This window comes from Grus americana, chromosome 6 (genome assembly GCF_028858705.1).
Source record: "Grus americana isolate bGruAme1 chromosome 6, bGruAme1.mat, whole genome shotgun sequence".
Classification (NCBI taxonomy): Eukaryota; Metazoa; Chordata; class Aves; order Gruiformes; family Gruidae; genus Grus; species Grus americana.
This window is the reverse complement of record NC_072857.1, coordinates 327,313-344,048: the sequence shown is the minus strand read 5'-3', so window position 1 is coordinate 344,048 and position 16,736 is coordinate 327,313. Positions and strand designations below refer to the sequence as shown.

The window sequence follows — 16,736 nt, the reverse complement described above, 5'->3', positions numbered from 1 at the left end:
ACAAGAGACAAATTATTATTTTTATAACAAAAAGATAATGTTTGGAATGTAATGCTACAGTGCTTTAAAGGTAGAGAATCTGGAGAAATTAGATCACTGTTTTTTATTTCTGGATAATGAAGTAAAAGGAATTGAAGCGCTTATGTATTCATATGTATCGTACTTCCAGAGATTGTCTTCATATTCAGATTTTTTTAATTTGGGCAACAAAGAAGTTCAATATTAATAAATCTTTCTTGGATCTTGTTTGATTCTCCTGTAGATCAGACTTACTTTTTTACAATACTTTTTTGAGACTTAGTTTCCTTTGTTTCTCCTTCTTCTCGTATTGTAGTATCTTTATGTAAGTATCTTTGACCTAAATGTGAGTGTACAAAGTTTTTAAATGTTAGGATAGAACAGATGCTTTTATTCCTTCATTATGTTCTGTTGTAGGTTGACATACACTTAGTTACTTTGTATGCGTTGCTCTTTATCAACATTTTATACTAAATAAGTTGGATGAAATCTGTGAATTTGGAATTTCTCCTTTCTTTTACTTATGATTAATACAATTAAGAAATTGAGATTATACTTAGTAGTATTTTTGAAAAATAAAATGGCTTTCAAAGGCATGAGCTGCGATCACTCATATGATGTTCTGCCGCTCTTGTTTTCCTTTCTCCCTTTTCTTTTAGCATAGGCCACTGTTACAAGGCTGGCACACAGCACTTTGAATGATAAGCATAAACGTGCTTAAATTCACTGACACAGGGTTTTTTTGTAATGGCAAATAAATGGCTACTTTAAAATAAAAGTGAAGTTGCTATGCAGGAAGGCCTAATCTTTTATTAAGACTCGCTACTTAATCATTATTTTAAAATTGTTTTCAGAGTTATTTCCCTGTAGCAGTAAAGGTTCAGCTCTCAGCTGAACTTGTTTAAGTAAATGCATATTTGAACCCCACCTTTTTTGCGTTATGTCTTCTTAAACATTTCTGTCCTACTAATATACTTGTAACCAAGCTGAGAGCATTAAGAGCATTACCCTTCTGGCAAATAGGCTAGAAATCATGAAATAAGTTTGCATTTTAAAATTAAATATGCAAATTTAATTGACTCCAAACTCTCTATGATATTGGGCTTTGAATTTTAAGTGCAAAGGGACTTTGTGGTGCATCAAGTCCACATCCACTAGCTGGAACATTGAACTTGTACTGGAATACTTTCAGGCTTCAGTTTGACTTTTTGTTGTTAGTCTAAAAATATCTTGCAACAGAAGAAGCATTGTTTCATGCTCGAAATATGGAGCTGTTTTTCATTATTCTGTGTTGCTTTGCCCACTTTCTGTGGCTGTTGACAGTTATTTAAGAGTTTAAACTCTTTTTTTTGCTGAGCAGTGAGTATTTCATGTGGTGAATGTCTTTTCCCAGAAGCTAATTCCTGTGATATATCCCATGTACATGTAAACAAACACCCACCAAAAAAAAAAAAAAAGAAAAAAAAAAGATCCTACCCTTGAAACACATAAATAGAAATTACTTCAGTGGTCCTAATAACCTCTATTTATTACTGTTTTCTTTAAAAATTGGTTTTTTAAGTAAGCACTACAAGATAACATTATTATTTTTGTACTGAAAAAGTAATCCAGAGTTCAGAAATAAATGCCAGAAAGTGAGCAAATAATGTCAAGTATGAGCATAATTGGCAAAGATTGTCCATTTGGAGCTTTTATTCTAATCTTTCCTTAGTTTGTTTCTCACTCAGTGCACTTCACTGCTTCTGTTACTTCAGCTGTAATGAGTTTTCTTCCCATTCCAGGCTAGTTTCTCCCTTCTGGTCTCTCCAGAGTCTCAAGAGCTAAAGAATTAAATGTTGATCTTCCCTAATGCATGCATTTTACATGACAGAAGCCCGTTTTCTTATCCCAGAAGGCTAGCTGATCAACTACTGCACTTACCATGAAGTTTTCTTTAACTCCTGATCAGTGAGTGGTTACTCATCCTAACTGGAAGGACCAGGTCACTTGGCTCCTTCTTTCCTCCTAGATTGCCTTCGCACTGAGTTGGACTGGCTGTGCATGTACAAGTACATGCACACATGTAAACATTTTAATTTTGAAAGACACAGATCCTTTAAAGGACAATTATCACTTTTGCAATTAAAATAAAGCAACTTATGCACAGTCACTGAAGCATGCTACATCTACATCTGAAGCATGTTCCATCTACAGTTGCCTGTCAATTCTGTTGAAGAATAGGATGGGAGTGGAACATAGAAGAAAACCGGTTTTTAAAATATCAAAACCACTGTTTTTGTTAATCCTTAAACTATTTCTTATTTCTTAGACATAGTGGTGCCTCGTTCTGCAAAGTGCTTTCCAGCTGTATGGCTTTCCTCATGCCATACAACTAATTTCTTTTTCCCTCTCAATTTCCTTCTGAACTTGTCTGTAAAGTCTCATCTTTTCTTAACATTTGTTAGGATGAAACACATCCTACAATGCAGTAACGTGTAAGCACATCCGAATGTTAGATATTCCTGTTTGCAGAGACAGTCTTTCTTTTCGCAGCGCTGTGTGTGCCTGTAGATTGGTACTGTTTGCTACTGGTGCTGTTCTTCACAACTCAGCAGTTTTCACAGAGGTATCATGGGGCGCTCGGTGTAAAGCACCTAACAAAATAACCCAGCAATAGTTATTGTCATTACAATCTTTTGCGTGCTCCCCATGTCAATGTGATTTAATTCTGTCTCAACTCAGACCATTATGCTTGCTCTAAAAGGAATTATACCTCTTAAGCTCACCTTTCCAGCTTTTGCTGGAGAAGATTCTCCAAGGAGCCGTACAGGAGTTTCAGCGACGGCTGCACGTGCAGATGTTATCACAGAACTGCTGCACCATGGTTACCCGGGACTGTGTCCCATCGGCGTTTGAGCGTCTCTGGAGATGGAGACTGCAGCCTCCCTGAGCAGCCTTCTCCGCTGCTCTGCCACCCGCACAGGTTTTAACACCACCACCACACCAGTGGCTGACAAATGCAGTGATTCCTCTATTCCAGTCAAAACGTCGGGCAGTTTGCAGACAGAACAGTTGCATGCAGGTTGAGACTGCTGGTTGTCTTCTCTTCTGTAAAGAATACCGGTTTCTTTCTTGTCCTCGCTGTGCGTTGATCTCTGAGGACTCTCGACGTAAGCCGGCAGTGGCCTTGGTGGACACGTAGCCCTAGACCAGTGCCATTAACATTCTCTCTTCCTAAGCAGAGTTAGCAGTGGCTCCCAGGGTTCTGCCACCTTCTGGTCTCCTGCCCCTAACTTGTTATAAAAGTGCAAAGTTTGCAACTGCTACGTGGCAAAGTTTGTTTACTGCTTTGCTTTCCAGTTCATGCCAGAATCGTCTGGTCAGAGCTGGGCTGTTACCGCCAAGTTCTCTCTTGTTTGGGAGCTGTCGTCGGTGCACTTCACCCCATGGTGCTTGCAAGGAACCTTTGTCAGCAATAGGATCCTGTAGTGTTAATGCTGCGGTTTGTGGGTTTTTTGGGGTTTTTTTTTAGAGAAACATCTCTATAGCAGATTTCTTCTGCTATAGCACAATTTTATATCAGGTGTATTTTTTAAGTGGGTTGAGAGTCTTTGTTTCACTTCAGTAGATAGCTGACTTTGTCTTTTTCTCCCTTAACCTATCTCAGACATACCTATTGAGAGAGGTCTGTGGAACGCTGTTCTGCAGTCGCTGTCAATATTCAGACTTAAGGAGCCTGCATTTTCATTGTTTTAGCTTTCACTGCTTTGAAGGTTGCAGTCTATTCCTTCATGTTAAAATAATCTGTCCAACATCTGCATCAAACTCCGGTTTACACATATTTTGGTAAAGTAGTTAGCATTCTTCTGGTTTCTAAGCAACTTATGTTGAATGAAGAATTATTTGTGTTTTATTATGTTTAATACTGACATATACACTGCAAAGGTTTTCATTTTAGTTATCCTCTCTATTCAATAGAAGGATTAGTTTAGTCTTGAAGTTCAAGTTCTCTTTTAGGATATTAGACTTAAGTCAGCCATCCCTGTATCTTTTTGTATTTCAAGGGGGGGGGGGGGGGGAAGTAGTTTGTTAATCAGATTATGCCTTTCAGTTGCATCCCTAGGTGCAACTAAACTGGGATTTGATTTCCAGTCTCAAAGCTTTTTGTGTGTGGTTTTTAAAGCTATTAAGTTGTTTCCATGGTTACTTTGACCACTGAATAAGAACTCTCGTGTTGATTGATGCTTATGAAACTTTTTTGTCCGGAGGCTACTTGGCAGTGGAAAGTGTACAACTCTGAGGTTTTAAAAATAAGAAAGTGGGATTTCACAGGACCTTTCCTTATGTTTTAGTTTGACATTATTAAAAAATTTGTGAGCAGTCATCTTCCTCGTATTCCAGAGCTGATGTTTGCCTGTTTTACATTGGGTAGAGACCAAGAAATGTAAGTTTTAAAGTATTGTTCTGGTAGCTAAAATATTTGAAATTACTAACCTTTAAGTTAGTAACAAATAATTTCTGTTTTCTGTGTGCATCAGTGTGTGGCATCTGGTTATATTCAGGCATTGTAACAAATTGTATTTTGACAGCTATTACTCATGCATTTTTCTAGTATTGTTTCCCTAATATCAAGTTGTTGTGTGGAAAGCATAATGTATTACCTTGTGGATCCCACAAGCTTGCTGATTTTGGGTCTGTCTTGTCATATATGTAGATCTAAGTATCTTATGGGATTTTTGCTGTAATTTGGATGAAATGTGTGGATTGGGTCATCAGCCCAATTTACACAAAATAGAAAATGTAGGATTAGAATAAATTAAATATACAGGGCAGATTCAGAGACTTAGGAAAGGATACTATAGGCATATAAAATGAAGCTTGCCGTCCCACGTTATCACACGTGTAATTTACCTATAGCCAGCCATAAATAACATTGCTTGGGTGAATATGAAACCTCCCTTCATGCTGTACTGCAAGAAAAATAAATTTTGTAGGTCTATTTGGAGAGGCGTAGGACCAAGAGATAGAGGTTATCTGCCTCTGGTTTTGTCCCGTAACTCTCACTGTGGTACAGACCCGTTATAAAACTGAGTATGTCTGAGGCAGGTGCTTTTACGTTCAGTTGAGCTGGATTGTCTCTTGGGAACACGGTATCGCAGAGTTGTAACTTGGCATGAAGCACTATTCCTTCTGCCGTGGCTCCGTTACACCTGGTGCAGAAAGGTGAGCCTCATCCCAGCATCAGCTTGAGACATCTTCTGCCCAGTTCCATCCTCCTGCGTGCTTACGTCTTTGTGCCCCCGCACCCCCTTTCTTTACCTCTTGCTCCATTTAGGGGGGTGAGAGTACGTTTACTTCTGTTAGGGAGAAAGCCCTCGGGAAGAATAACCCTGCGGATGTGCACAGGGAAGATGGAAAACAAAGCAAGCAGCTGTCCTGCTGACCCTCTCACCAGCCTCCGACTATTCGTGGACTCGGGGACTTCCTCACCTGAAAGTAGCTTTTAGTTACCGTCGACAGTTTACTTGGCTGTTCGCAGCCCCTTGAGTCCACGTAAGCTTTTAGCATTCAAACGCCACACGCAGGTTTCCACTTACTGTTTATTACTGTTAGAGTTCTTCTGGGATCATGGGGGTCTGTGGGGAGTTGCTCTCCTGGTTTGTGCCTGTGGCTGGGACTGTATTTGGAGGGTTGTGGTGTGTGAGTTCTGTTGGTTCCCTTCTATTCCTGTTGTTTATGTTTTTTGAGGTCACAAATGCGCGATTGGTCTGTTAGCTAGTGTCGCATTTAATTAACAGGTTTTTAGAAAGCAGTTTCTGCTTTCTTGGAATGATTTGTGTCTAATAGCTGTCTGCTCTTCCATAGTGTACTAACCATTTTTCATTGATAATGTGCTTTTTTCTGCTTCAGTAGAATACATTACTGTTTAAACATGTTCCAGCGTCACTGAGGATATGATGTCCCTGTATGTTGAAGTTGGTGCGGCTGGATTTTTCTCAAGGTGTGATTTTTTGCTCTAAAGAGCTATTGTATCTTAGCAGCACGGGTGTGTGAGTGACAATAAGCAACAGGGTGTTGTAAAATGAGGAAAATAAGTGATTGACAAGGAGAATTTCTGTGGTACGCATTTTGGATTTTTGTTTTTTAGTCATACTGCTCTTAGAATCTGAGTCATGAAAGCCCCATCTTTGCACCTCTCCCCGCAGTATCTGCGGTGCTGTCAGGAAAATATAATAATAAGAAAAACCGGAGTGCTGCTGTAACAAAAATTGCTAAGAACAGTCACGACTGTTGCTGTCATGATCAAATAATCCAAACTTACTGATTAGAGGTATGCCAGCGGTGTGTTTAGCCCCATCTAACTCTCTTCCATAGTGTAACATTTCATATATAATAGAGAAGGATAAATGAAAATTAATTCAAAAGTCTACTAAGACGACAGTGAATGAAACCCTGATTGTTTCTGTCATAGTAAAAGGGAAAATAGAAATTAGGGAATCGCAGGTGGAGTTACTGACCCTAAAGAGGGAGGAGGTAGTTTTTGTTTGTTGTTCTCTTGTCTCTTGTGCACCCTCACTAGCATTCCAGCTGGAATACTTACACAAATTCCAAATTCCAACCTTGGCAACGTATCTAGTAAAAAACCTTCTAACAATAATGCTAGTATTTTCTAATTGTAGTTAGCCGCATTACCTTTCTACTTCCTTGCTTTTTGCTTGTGTTCAAAGGAAAATATGGAATATCACAAGTTTCTCTGTGTTCTGCAACAATTTATGAAGCAAACTCACATGTACTGTATTGAATAATAATAATAATATACCTAATATTAAGTCTGTGTTTAAAAACAGCTATTGCAAAAGTTTAATTTCTAAAAGAATAGAGAAAGAAAATCCTTAGCCTCTTAATTTCCAGTGAAAGTGAATGGGAACTCAGTAATTTAGGTATCTTGGTGTTTCAAAAAAATATCCTATATGTGATTATAGTGTCTAAAATATTTAGTCTTTTTATTGTAAATATATACTTAGGCTGTACTTTTTTTTCAGTAAGAGCAGTGTGTTAGAGCTAGATTGTTAAAACATTGAAGCTGCTTTTCTAGCTCCCAGGATTTAAAACCAATTATTACACTCCTGTAATAGTTGCAGTGAACTTCAAAAAAGAATATAAAGTTACAGTTACTTAGTTTTTAATTTCCATCTTGACTTGATGAAACTAGAGTTGTTTCCTTAAAATCATTACCTGTTACTGTGAATTTTGTTTGAACAGAGAAGAGGACTTTTGGAAGGTGGTATTGGAAGGTGGTATTCAGTTGGTTGCAGGGGAATGAGAAAGTTTCACAGTTGCAAAATGTTAAGAAGAGTTGGAATCTAGCACAGCATTCTTCAAGGTCATTTATCATATATAGCCCTCGTGTGGCTCTTGTGAGGAAAAAAGCATGGCTAGAAAAAAAACCCCAAATAATCTTAAATACATGCACCTTCAGAATTAGGGAATTAGACTTTAACATTCAGGCATGTTTGGTTTTCTTATCTTCCATGCCTACCTCTTAAAAAAAGAGAGTGGCAGTTAAACTGACAAAAAACTTCTTACTTTTCTCAAAGGGTTAGGTTTGTTTTTTTCCTTCTGACACAGTGTGGAAGTTCATTGTTTGCAGTTAATGCTGCCTGTAGTGGAATGTGGTAGGGAACAGCTGTTAAAAATTGAAGGCAACAATTGAACGACAACAGAATGAATAAGAAATGCAGATCTTGTAGAGCCACATTTATCTGAAGTGTTTCCTTACTGTAAGAAAATAAACCTGGTATGAGGGAGTCATATTTGAAAAGATATTACATCTCCCTTTTTAGTCTTTTCTTCTAGTTGTACTTTGGGTTACAGTACTTCAAACCATGCTGCTTGTTGCACGTGGACTTGTCTAAAAAATGTTCCTGCATTCTCTTTCCTCTTTGCATCAGTTTTGTTTTGCTATTTTTTCATCTTTCATCACGCCAATTCAGTTTCATCAGTAGTTCATGCAAATTATTGAGCAATACCCTAGTTTGGATATTTAAAAAAGCTGTAGTTAACCTTTGTTTTTCAGCTCTGTCATCTGTCTAGGAAAAAACTAGTACTTTCAATATGTATTTCTGCTGTCTTTGAATCATTACTGTGAGCAATATATTTTTCTGTTGTTTTGAAAATATGTTCTTGATTTAGCTGAAATTGCATTTTCTGCACCAGCAAGAAAGTTCTGTTTTGACTGTATTTCCCTGTTTTGATGTGCCACTTAGCATGTTGTGAACCAATAGATTGTTTTTTCCTTAGATAAAAAAAAAAATCACTGTGGCTGTTAAATTGCACATAACTGGACCTCACAGTTTTAAAACAGAAAAATGAAGCTTAGACTGGCCATTTACGAGTGTACCTTTTAGTGATCCATCTTTTAATTGAGTGTAAGGGGTAACCCAACTAAATTCCTCCTTTAACTAGTTCACTAAACAATATTTTCACATGGGCTTGACTTTTGGGATATCACAATGATCCTAAAATACCTTTTCAGCTGTAAAAATGCTTTTATCTTCATAGGAGACTTGGTTTTACCTCTAAGGATGAAATCTGAAAAGTACTTTGTTGAAAAGTGAGTTTTTTCTTCCCCCTTGCTGTCTCTATTGCAGTAAAATAAAATCTTGCTTACTTGTGTATTTAAATTTTTCTAGTGGTTATCTGGATTCTGCAGCGGAGGGTGCACAGTGAGATGAGTCATGCTCCATTGTTGCCGGGAAATATGTTTTCCTATGTTAAATACTTGTATTTCAGTGCATCTCTGTGCCTTTTATTTTAGTATCTCACATAATGGATGACAACATTTTATTTTTAGCAGGTGACTCCTGCCCGGAGAATGCCTTGCAGGTTATAGCAACATCTGGCCACAATGCAGATTTTCCCATTGGCAGTCAGCCAGCCTCCGAGGACACTTACAGAATGAACTTGGCTAAAGGAGTCTCAATGTCGCTGCCGTCTTCACCTCTGCTGCCACGCCAGTCCTATTTGGTGCAGTCAAGATCAAACAAAAAGTCACCAGGTAAAATGAAACTGATGAGCAACTAAAATCTTCGTAGCACTTTAACTTGGTTTTTGATGTGCTTTATATAAAAGTAACACAGTAAAATCATGTTAATCTTTTGCAATAAGAAGCAGCGCAGTGAATGCTTTTTGCATGGGGGGGGAAAAGGTAATTGGTGATTAAATAGAATGTATTATTTCATATAGCAAAGAATTATTCTAATTGGTACTGCAAATACCTATATTGAAATGTCCAAATAAGTTCAAAACTGGTTAGTTATGATTAATATGTCAGGTAAAAGACAGCTGCAAAACCCTTTTGTTTATGCTTATGTTAGTGACTGTGAATGTTGTTTGTGGCTTTTACGGTTCATTTATTTTACTCGTATCTACATACATAAATGCATTAATAGATAAATTGCTGCTGAAGTTGTGACAAGAAACTTGTTAATTGTCAGTGGTTGTGTCCTTAGTAATGACCGCATAGTTATGTATGAGCCTTGCTAAATAAGGTGCTCCATCTGGTTCCCTCTTTATCAGCATTCTGTACATGTAAACCATTCCAACACGCTAGCATCACTCGGGTTCGTTCAGGTCAAAGCTTGAGCGTCAATTGAAATTGTCCATATTCCTGTTAACTTGCGGAGACAGTCAACAGTTTTGAGGTTCTTTCTTGTAAACTTTACAAGATCTAGGAACAGAGAGTGTCAAAAGTTGTTTTTGTCAGCACTGAGAAATGCCTTGGTTATTGACCCATTTTGCATAAAATTAAAGAAAAAAATGTTGCTCAAAGAATTGTCACAGCATAGTAAATACAATTTGTAAAAAGTATTCTTGGTTTAGGTTGTCTATCAATATTTATTTTTTTCCTTTCAAAATTTAAAAATAATAATCTTCACGTTTTAAGAATTTTGGGTTGGTTTTGACAGTTCACATAAAAATATTGAGCCACAGAATGGTATTTTGTTGTTTTGTGTCTTACTACAAATGATTTGTGTGCTAAACAACTTTAAAAGACAGGGTGAAGTCCTTGTAATGGAGAACGAAATGGAATTTTTGCCAAAGACTTAAATGAAGGTCAGGATCTACCTCTTAGTTTTGTTATTGTTAGGAAAACTAGGTTAGGTTAACTGCATTCTGGGTACATTTGAGATAATATCTTATCAACCTCCCCACTCCATGATTTCGTTCAGTGACACGCATTTTTATAAGCAGAGTATAGGCTACTAATTCTTTCTCTGGAAGAAAATGTGTAACAGTTGATAAATTTTGAATTAAAAGCCATATTCACAATGACTTCAAAGTCATTCCACTGTGATACACAGCCAAAGAAAAAGATTTCTTAAGATTATGAAGTGCTGTGAATGCATTGGCATTTATGTATCATTATTTTGTACAGATACCTAACCAGGTGATAGGATGCTGACGGAAGCGTTCTGTGCTATTCCTTTGACTTTCAACAAACTATAGCTGATGGAAGATGATTTACTATGAATTATCTGTCGAGCATCTGGGGCAGGAGTAATAAAAAGACAGAGTATGCTAATGTACTGATTTCAAAGCACTCTGGTTTAGTAGTTTACAAATAGCAAGTTAAAGATTTTTCACAATATGGTGGATGAAAGAAGAAAGAATTGCACAGAAAGTTAAAGTATTCTGAAGTTAAGATCTAGTGATGAAGTTATCTAACCAGTGGTAGGACAAAATTCTAATTTTAGTCCTCTCAGTTTACAGGTAAAGACAAAGCAACTATTTAGAGATATATTTTTCAATGTAAGTCATATCGTTAATTTTTTAAAAGTCATTGAAACTGTGTAATAGAGCAGAGGAAAAGACGGTCCCTTGACATGGAATCATTTATTCTACCTTTGTTTCTGTTCTGTAGTTCTGTTCGTATAACCCAGGCCTGTATATGGTCGTATATGTAAGGCGATACCCTTGCATAACTTATTTCCTTGAAATAAAATTGTTTAGTGTCTACTAGACTGAAGCAACATATTGTATGTATACTCAGTAGTAATGATTAAGGAGTGTATTCGCTAAATGCTACCCAGATTTTAATGAAGAGTTTTTCATAACTTTTTATTGAGTCCAAGCAGTTCTAGTTAAAAATTTTGGTTAGTAAATTAAAAAGTAAGATTTTCCTGACACTGTGTTACAAAGTTATAAATTAAAAAGTAAAAGTTGTAGTTAACCAACAGTTCTTTGCACTAATGTTCTGGAAGACATTTCTATTTGAGGGCTTCATAGTCAGTACATTCCTACTTTTCTAGCAAATTTGTCTATACTCTGTCTTACATTTATTTAGTCCTGCATCTATACTTGCTGATTTAAAAACACTTACTTATGTTTATATGATCAATGAAGAAAAAAAAAAAGGTTTTCCTGGTTAAATAATTTTTAAATGATGCATGGAAGAACATTCTGCAGTAAATGTTTTATGTTTTTGTGTAACTGGTATTGACATTCAAACTCTTTCACAGAAAGACTCTAGTTGGCGATGTCTAGAACAGAAAAATCTTCAATGTAAATTAATTGGCAAGTTGGTCTTACTGCTTTTCCTTTCATTGCCCTTTCTGCATATTTCTAAGTGGGTGTTAATCTGTGGCTTCAGAGGGGTATTTTTGGTTTTGTGTTTTGTTGTAATTTCACCTCTTTGCTTGGCTTCACTGCTTGCCTGAGCAGCAAGCATTTCTATCCATTGTCATTTCTTTAACATGTGTCGGCATTTGGAGTATTGCTTGAGCAAGCTTTTTCCTTCTGTAATTGCTTCATCCACTCGCAGTCTGGTTTTCTATCACAGAAAACTGTTGAAAAAACAGCATTTTAGTTCCACCAAAAGTGATTTAGTTAATGATGGAAGTATGTTTTATACTTAATTTCCTATCTTTCTAAAAAGTTGCACACGCAAAAATAGATGGTGCTTGAAAGAAAGCAGATTCTTTGACTGTATCTTGTTAAGCAAAAGGTATTGCAAACATTTTGAACATGTTAGTATATTTTGGTAATTTACTATATCATTTAACAGTAGTATGTTATGAAAAACAGCAACAACAAACAAAATATAAGGCCAGTTTGTAAATTTACATTTAAGCAATGTATAATTCCCAAAAGAAACTATTTAATTTATAACTTAAAATAATGGAAAAGTACTTTTTTTCCCCCTTCTGTCAGGCATATTCTTACTTGTTGTGGTGGGTTGACCCTGGCTGGAGGCCAGGTGCCCACCAGAGCCGCTCTCTCACTCCCCTCATTCACCAAACAGGGGAGAAAAGGCATAACGAAACGCTTGTGGGTCGAGATAAGGACAGGGAGAGATCACTCACTAATTGTTGTCACGAGCAAAACAGACCGAACTTAGAGAGGGAATTCATCTAATTTATTACTAGGCAAAACAGAGTAGAGGAATGAGAAATAAAATCAACTCTTAAAACACCTCTCCCCACCCCTCCCATCTTCCCGGGCTCAACTTCACTCCCGGCTTCAACCTTCCCCCCCCACAGGGGGACGGGGAGTGGGGGTTACGGTCAGTTCATCTCACGGTGTTTCTGCCGCCTCTTCATCCTCAGGGGGAGGACTCCTCTCATTGTTCCCCTGCTCCAGCATGGAGTCCCTCTCACGGGGTGCAGACCTTCAGGAGCAGACTGCTCCAGCGTGGGGTCCTCCACGGGCTGCAGGTGGAATCTCTACACCCCCTCATCCTTCCTCCATGGGCTGCAGGGGGACAGCCTGCTTCACCATGGCCTTCACCAGGGGCTGCAGGGGGATCTCTGCTCCGGCGCCTGGAGCTCCTCCTCCCCCTCCTTCTGCACTGGCCTTGGTGTCTGCAGAGTTTCTTACATCTTCTCACTCCTCTCTCCGGCTGCAAAAGCTCTCTCTCTCTAAGTGTTTTTCTTCTTCTTAAATATGTTATCACAGAGGCGCTGATGGGCTTGGGCTTGGCCTTGGCCAGCGGCGGGCCCGTCTTGGAGCCGGCTGGCATTGGCTCTATCAGACACAGGGGGAGCTTCTAGCAGCTTCTCACAGAAGCCACCCCTGTAGCCCCCCTGCTACCAAAACCCTGCCACGCAAACCCAATACACTTGTGTGAACACTTGCTAATTTTGAAGGTCATTTTACCTTCTAGGTTGCTTCAGGGGTTTTTTTTGAGTTTGTCTTTTTTTTTTTTTTTTTTTTTTAATTAAAAATGCAATTATAGGAAAAGGATGTTATGCTTGAAATGGTTTTCCCTGTGAATGTTGTATGCCTCTCTGTAGTTTTCTACTCCAGATGACTCAGAGAATAGAATGCTTTTGCCAGTATGGATTAGCCACAGAGGTACGGTGGGGAGCACGGTGTTTTCGTTCCGTCCCTCTAGACTAACAGGATTTTGTTCCATCGTAGGCATATTTGTTCCATGAATAATGTAATTACCAGTTCTCAGGTTTGGACTCATCTCACTGAGAAAAGCACTTAGGTACCTTAAATGTTTAGCAACTTAGAGGTATCTGTTCAGAATAGATTTGGAAATTGCTAGTTTGGGAACCACCCCAGCCCAAAACAGGACTCTCTGGTTTTGGTGTCTCTTTGAAGCTGCTGTCCTGATCTCTGGCATCCCACTTTTCATTTCCTTTCTCTCGTCTGCTGCCCCCCTAGGTAAGGACTCAGGCTTGAGACTGAACTGATCAGTCCTCGTATGCTAGGAGGCCAGTATGTCAGCACTGTTAGCTATTTTATTGTTCCTGTCACGGTGGGCAGGACAGTCACGATGACAAATGTACACAACAGAGAGAGGCATCTTTGCTGCAGCGCGTGCGTGGTCATAGCTGCTTTTTTGTCTGTCCGTCTGCAAGTAGGTCAGCCTCTAGAACCTCATAACACATGGGCAGGCAAAACCACGGGAGAGCAAGCTGAACTTCTTCGCTGAAATGTGGAAAGCTGCACAAGCCTGTTTGCACGGTCTACTGTGAGTGACATTGTGGTTTAATTATTTGCATAGGGGGTGGGGGAGCTTTTTCTTTGTGAGATGAGCTTGGAAGCGTACCAGTGTTTCTGGCCCCATTTCAGTCTTCAACTCTTAACTATAAAAGGAGGGAAGAGAGAAACTATATCTTAATTTACTAAGGAGCTTAAAATTAATGGCAGAACTAAAGTGATGTTTGGAGTCAAAAGCTTCTTTAATGAAATAGTTCATTGAGGAGAAGATGGATGAAAGAGCAGAAACAAACAGAACAAGGAAAAAGTTGTCAGCTGGACAACTCTGGGAAGCGGAACGGTAAATAAGAAACTGTCACAGAAAGTTGAGTTTCTTGTAGTATAAAGTTAGAATGAACGTTGCTTGGATTGGTGATCTTACAGGTGTGCAACTAAACCAATATTCATGTTCTTAAAGGGGTAATAGTTGCTTGTGCTCTGATTTAGGAGGGTCAACTAAAAGAATGAAAATACTGATTTATAAAGGAAGTTCCATAAAATTGGTTGTTGGAGTTTAAGGTGTGACTGAAACATACTGCTGCTACCCTTGAAGTAAATGTTCACTGGCTTAAGTTATTGATACCATTGTACTTGAACAGAGAAAGGAAGCAGCTTTCCTTTTAAAGATGTCAGTGGGTGACAAAGATGACTGCTGGACAAGTCTTCCATAAACGTGCAATAGAACTTTTAGTTAGTTTTTAAACTAAACTTTAAATTTTTAACTAATTAATCAGCATACCTGATACTTGAAACTAGACTAGGTAAGAGAACTGTTTTCACCTAAGTCTTCAGTTTTGTGCACCGATCTTGAGAACGCTGGGAAGCAGGTCCCTTTGCATGCAATAAGCTATCCAAGTGCAAGGTCCTGCACCTGGGTCGGGGCAGTCCCAGGTATCGGTATAGATACAGATTCATTTAACACTGATGGGAGGGAAAGCTGGTTCAGAGGATTAAGAAGGAGATGCACAGGTTACAATAATCTTGTGGAAAATCAGCTCTTCTGCAGTCAAAAAAGCATTAAAAATTACTAGGAAAGCAATAGATCATAAACCCAAAGTATTGTTATGGAATTGTATACATCTGTAGTTCATCTGCCTCAGGAAGATAGTGGTATAGCTCTGGTGATACCAACTTTAAAAATCTACAGTAGAGCTAGGAAAGAGCTAGAGAAGGGCTGCAGGAATGACTAAAGGTGTGGAATGGGTCTGAAGGAGAAATTACTTAAATAGATTTGGCTGGTATTTTTCTGCCTGGAAGACAGATGATGGGTGGGAAAAGGAGACACTATGATTACCATTTCATGCAATGTTGGGTTAACTTGTGGATGGTGCACGTTGTTAAAGAAAGGCCGGGATAAATCCTTGGAAGGAAAATCCATCTAGAACTCTTAAATAGAAAGTGACCACTTCTGACTCGGGAAACGGTAAGCCACTTAACCCGAGTCAGGAAAAGAGTACCAGGGACGTATGTATGTTTTCCCTATCTTAGATTCTTCTCTGCCGTTTGCTGCTGATAAAACGCTGTCCCAGATGAACCTTTCATCAGACCTGATTCAGCCACCTTACACTTCTGGAAAAGAGCTTAAATTGTGCAGATACAGTTCACATTTAAATGGGTCCTTTTTCATCCATGGATTAATTCATGTGTCCTATTCTAGATTAGTGCATGAAAACAAACTTACCATGAATTTTCCTAGTTACTGCAGTGCTGCGTATCAGATTTGCAAGTACTCTAAGTCACTTCCACATTAGTTTGTGAGGAAGAAAATTCAATAAAGGGTGTGCTCTGCAGCTTGAAGGGTGTTAAAAATACATCCTGAAGATATTTCCATTCTGATCTATTTTACATGACTGCTACATGTTGTTCTGGTCCCGTTAGAATGGTTGCTTTTTGTTGTTCAACTTTGATACGTCTAATTACTCTTCTGCTTACAAATGATGGATTTGGACTGTTGTCTCTTTAAAGAATGTGATTTTGTTTCAAAGAAATGTATTTTTAGCTGGTTTCACCAGGGCCAATGCCCTTATTTTTGTTATGAAATAGTGTTGAAAGAGCACCCTCTGGTGATAGTTGGTAACTAAGCTATCGTTTAGTTTAAAAAATGTACTCATCTCATGGCGTATAGGTAGAGATATAAACGTATGTTCATATATGACTTACATTCCCTGCCCAGTATTTCTTACCTAAGACATTAGGTTATCACCGTATTCCCATATTCCTCTTTTAGGTGGAAATCTGAAAGAAAGGTGGGTCCAATAATGAAATGCCTCAGCGCTTGTGTAGAACCAGATCGTACCTGGGGCATAATGTTCGTAGGCCAGTGATGTGATGGGGCTTTTTCGGGTCGGCTGCAGTGTGGCGGGGCAGGCTGTCAGCCTGGTGTCTGGTGGGCAGCCTGAGGCCGAGATGGAGAGAGTCACAACTTGTCTTTAAAAGCAGTCATCAGCCCTAAAGTACTGTGGTGGGTTGGCCCTGCCTGGGGGCCAGGTGCCCCCCAGAGCCACTCTGTCACTCCCCTCCTTAACTAGACAGGGGAGAAAAGGTGTAACGGAAGGCTGGTGGGTCGAGATAAGGACAGGGAGAGATCACTCACTAATTATCCTCACGAGCAAAACAGACCGAACTTAGAGAGGGAATTCATCTGATTTATTACTAAGCAAAACAGAGTAGAGGAATGAGAAATAAAATCAAATCTTAAAACACCTCCTCCCACCCCTCCCATCTTCCCGGGCTCAACTTCACTCCCG

At 38.8% G+C, this 16,736-nt stretch overlaps 1 protein-coding gene across 7 annotated transcripts in view; it reads left to right on the top strand.

Moving 5' to 3' along the window:
• Positions 1–16,736, top strand: part of TANC1 (tetratricopeptide repeat, ankyrin repeat and coiled-coil containing 1) — a 98,623-nt gene that overhangs the window by 30,343 nt on the left and 51,544 nt on the right. For 5 of the 7 annotated variants that reach the window (XM_054829104.1, XM_054829099.1, XM_054829098.1 and 2 more), the window contains one exon: positions 8,852–9,055. In XM_054829104.1, the coding sequence (XP_054685079.1) occupies positions 8,956–9,055 (100 nt within the window). In that variant the 5' untranslated portion in view covers positions 8,852–8,955. The remainder of the gene's footprint in view (positions 1–8,851; positions 9,056–16,736) is intronic. The other 2 variants (XM_054829102.1, XM_054829100.1) reach the window with 1 other exon arrangement.